This window comes from Petaurus breviceps, unplaced genomic scaffold (assembly GCF_028583685.1).
Source record: "Petaurus breviceps papuanus isolate PSGF00001 unplaced genomic scaffold, PetGlider_PUasm1.0 176, whole genome shotgun sequence".
NCBI classification, from domain to species: Eukaryota; Metazoa; Chordata; class Mammalia; order Diprotodontia; family Petauridae; genus Petaurus; species Petaurus breviceps.
The window spans coordinates 25,404,553-25,408,194 of NW_027185771.1; the positions used below are offsets into that span (position 1 = coordinate 25,404,553).

The following is a 3,642-nucleotide window of genomic DNA, read 5'->3' on the forward strand; positions in this document are numbered from 1 at the left end:
CCCCCGTGAAACACATGCCATGCTCCCAGCTGCATCCAATCAGAGCTGCAGCAGTGAGCGAGTCATCCTGTTCTTCCCCAGTGATTTGCTTGCTGGCAGTACGGTGGAGGAGAGCTGAGGCAGGACAACATAAGCCCTCCCCTGAAAATAAGCCCTCTGGTGTTTTTCTTTCCAAAAAATAATAAGACAGTGTCTTATTATCGGGGAAACACAGTATAATAAAGGCTTATGGCCTCAGGCAAATGCCTTATTGAATGGGAACATTCAATCAGAGTTCAAGGGGATCCCCAGAACCTGTATCTCATCAATTGGATGTTTCATCCACAGACATTCCAGGCCAGCCTCTACCCCCATGTCACAGAGCTTTCTTTTCAAACTTCTAATTTGTCTTGGGATGGAAGAACATCTCACTTTAACTTTTTCTTGGCTCAGCCACTCCAGAATTCGATTTCAGGCATTATTTTTAAAATTATTTGGAGGGGAATGTTCAGAAAGTTCAACTGAGTGTTTTCTCTACTTAATCCTCTTCTCTTTATATATTTTGTATCTATCTAGTAACTTAAATGGTGTCTCCTCCATTCAAAAGTAAATTGCTTGAAGGCAGGGATGGTTTTTATGTTTCTTTGTATTCTAAGTGCTTAACTCAGTGCCTGGCACATATTAAGGACTCAATTAATGCTTATTCATAGTGACTGGATAACCCAGCTCAGAAACAGGAAGAGTTGTGAAAAGGAAAAGCTAAGTCTGAGAAATGTTTTCCAGTCCCAAAGCCTAGGCCCTGAGGATTCAGAACTAGAGAAGCTTCTGCCAGACCTAATCTAAAGTTCCATACACTTTCTGACAGAAAAAGAACAACAGCTCCTCTGCTGAGGATTAAGGGCTAGCTTGAAACTGAAGGTGGTGGAGATTACAGGTGACCTTTAAGAGGGGAGTCTGTGGAGTCTATGGTGTAACCAGGCTTTTCAGCTTAGGTACTGGGAGTTGCCTGGTACACTTTCTGTTGAATCTTCCCACAGATGTTCGGTGTATTTGTGAGAGAGTACTCTTCAGGCTTAAGGTAAAGGGGAATGTTTTTGTTATGTCATTTGAGGAACTGCTGTTGCTGAGGCCTAATTGAATCTACAGGCTGATTACTAATGGGAATCATAGGGCAAGAGTCCAGGTACTATAGTTTAAAAGGGCAATGACACAAGATTTGAAACCAGAAAATAGTCACTGATGAGGTGCAAGCTCTGGGAAGCCCCTAGAGCTCTCCTTGAATTTTTAAGGTACAGACTCTGGGAACCCCCCTTAAACTCTGATTAAATTGTCCCATTTGATGAGGCATTTACATGAGTCCATAAACCTTACACTGTGGCTGGGCCCAGTGCTCCACTGTCTATCTCCTTCCCACCCTTGAACCTATCAAAATATCAATCCACCCTTCAACTGGCCTAGCCCACCATTGTGTGTAGTCTGCAGGTAGCCTCCAGCAACTTCCCACCCTTAATCACTCATTGACTTCATCTGACTTCTCCTGAAGACCCTCCCCAAACCCCTCCTCTAGACTACCCCTAGATTCCTCCCACAACTTTCTGTATATGAGATCCCATCTTCACTCCATGTGGTGTGAGAGCATCATAGAATGACCTAGCACAGACTTACTCTGTGTCTAATACAAGCGAACTCTTAATAAGCTTTTCTTTGCTTGAGAGAAGACTTGAGTAGAATTCATTCAGCAGGACCTGGTGTATTGGTATTTTGGGGTCTCCAGAGCACCCTTAACATCTTCAGTCACCTCTGTAGGGATTTAAACCCAAAGCAGAAGTTATAGTAATATCCTAGTGAGAGATGTTACATGTGTGTGGGGTACAGAGACCCTACCTACCCCAAATTGACTAATCAGAGACGTCTCAAGGTGAAAGCAGGAAGTTTTATTGAATCTTCCGAGAAGTGGGCGGTAGGTACTGTCACTGGGAAGTCCAGAGAGAGAGGGGGCCCCCCTACAGAAGCCAAAGGGGGGGGGGCTTATATAGCCGAAAACCTCAACCCTCCCCTTCCTCATGTAATCTTTTAAATTGATTGGCTGTTTTGTTAACATTACCTTATTTGGCCAGTGGGGTGACAGGGGGATTTCCGGAGTTTCATTTTTCCCTCCCCAGATCACCTGACTTCTAGTACTTTAGCAAATAGTCTACTTGAGAAACCACATTTCATTTTACACACATGTATTAAAGTATTTCAGGCTCTAAGGGCATTTCAAGCTTTAAAATTCTATATGTGAAAAGTTCTTCCAGCTTTAACATTCTTGGTTTTAAGATGCTTTAACCTCTAATATATTTTTAAGATCTATAGTTCTACAAAGGAAAGAGACTTCTTCTCTTTGACTTTTTTAATTCACACTAAGCCAAATTCTTCTTTATATGTTGTGGATGCAGGTCCCTGAGATGAAGAGAGCAGCTTTCTCAATGTCTGCTATTAGATTAGCCTCTGGGATACAGTTTTCACTCCACTTTAGGGAAAATTTTTGAGACTATACAAAATCATGGCTACTGCCTACTCAACACATTTCTTTTTTTTTTTTCAATAGTTGCAATCAATTTATTAAAAGAGATTGGTTAGGCATCTGCAATGGTGACTTCAACTTCTACACCTGGTTCAATGCTGATAGAAGTGATCTGTTTAACAATTTCAGAAGGACTGTGCAAGTCAATAAGGCGTTTGTGGATTCTCATCTGGAACCGATCCCATGTCTTTGAACCTTCACCGCAAGGAGTTTTTCTAGTTGTGATTCGAAGTGTCTTGGTGGGCATTCGAACAGGTCCCTTCACTTTCAAGTTCTTCTCCTTGGCTCCTCTGATTAGGTCGGCACACACTTTCTCGAGTGATTTCACATTGCGGCTGGTCAGGGTGATCCGGATCCGGTGAATGGCCACTTCGGGCTCCACAAGGGTCTTACAGGTGTCTTTGAATGAATGCCATGGCGGCGGAGCAGCTTCCTGACCGACTTTTTCCTCGGGGAGAGCGAACAGCGGTGAGTCAGGAGGAGGAGAGGCAGAGACTGCTGACTCCAAGTGGCTGCAGCAGCGATACCTTCACCTACTCAACACATTTCTGAACATTAATGAGATAAATGAGAAAAAGTGATAGGTCCAGTGATAAGTAACTTGTTACCTACTGAAGAGAAATCAAATGAAAAGGCATGGTTTTAGGCCCCTGGGAAATGTGAGGATAGGATCAGATCATTCAGATTTCAGAACATTTTTCCCCTACAGAAAACAATTTAGTTCTGTTTTGCATTTTCTATGATAATTCATGTTTCTTGGAAGATTGAAAGTGTCATTTTGGATGTTTTGACATCCCTGGTCCAAGAACTTGGAAATATTAAAAAAAAAAAATTTTTTCCTTTAGGTCCCAAACCTGAGGTAAGTATGGTCATAAAATGACTAACTTAGGTGAAAGGGCAATGACATAAAGGATTTGTTTAGGAGATTCCAGACCAGGTACAAGAGTTCCAATTCATATAAGAATTCTAGAGGGGAAGAAAACTTGTAACTCAAAAGTTTGTGGAACTGAATGTTGTAAACTAAAAGTAAATTAATTAATTAATTAAAAAAAAAAGAATTCTACAACTGTTAGAACCTTTATAGGAACAATTACTCT

General features: G+C 41.7%; 1 protein-coding gene across 1 annotated transcript; it reads right to left on the bottom strand.

Annotated features, from left to right (window-relative positions):
• Positions 1-2,547: 2,547 nt before the first annotated feature.
• On the bottom strand, positions 2,548-3,074 carry LOC138159538 (small ribosomal subunit protein uS10-like; the record flags this gene model as incomplete). The annotated part of the gene is made up of 1 exon (XM_069085895.1): positions 2,548-3,074. A coding segment is annotated over one exon (477 nt), but the record flags the coding sequence as incomplete, so codon positions are not given.
• Between the last annotated feature and the right edge of the window lie 568 nt (positions 3,075-3,642).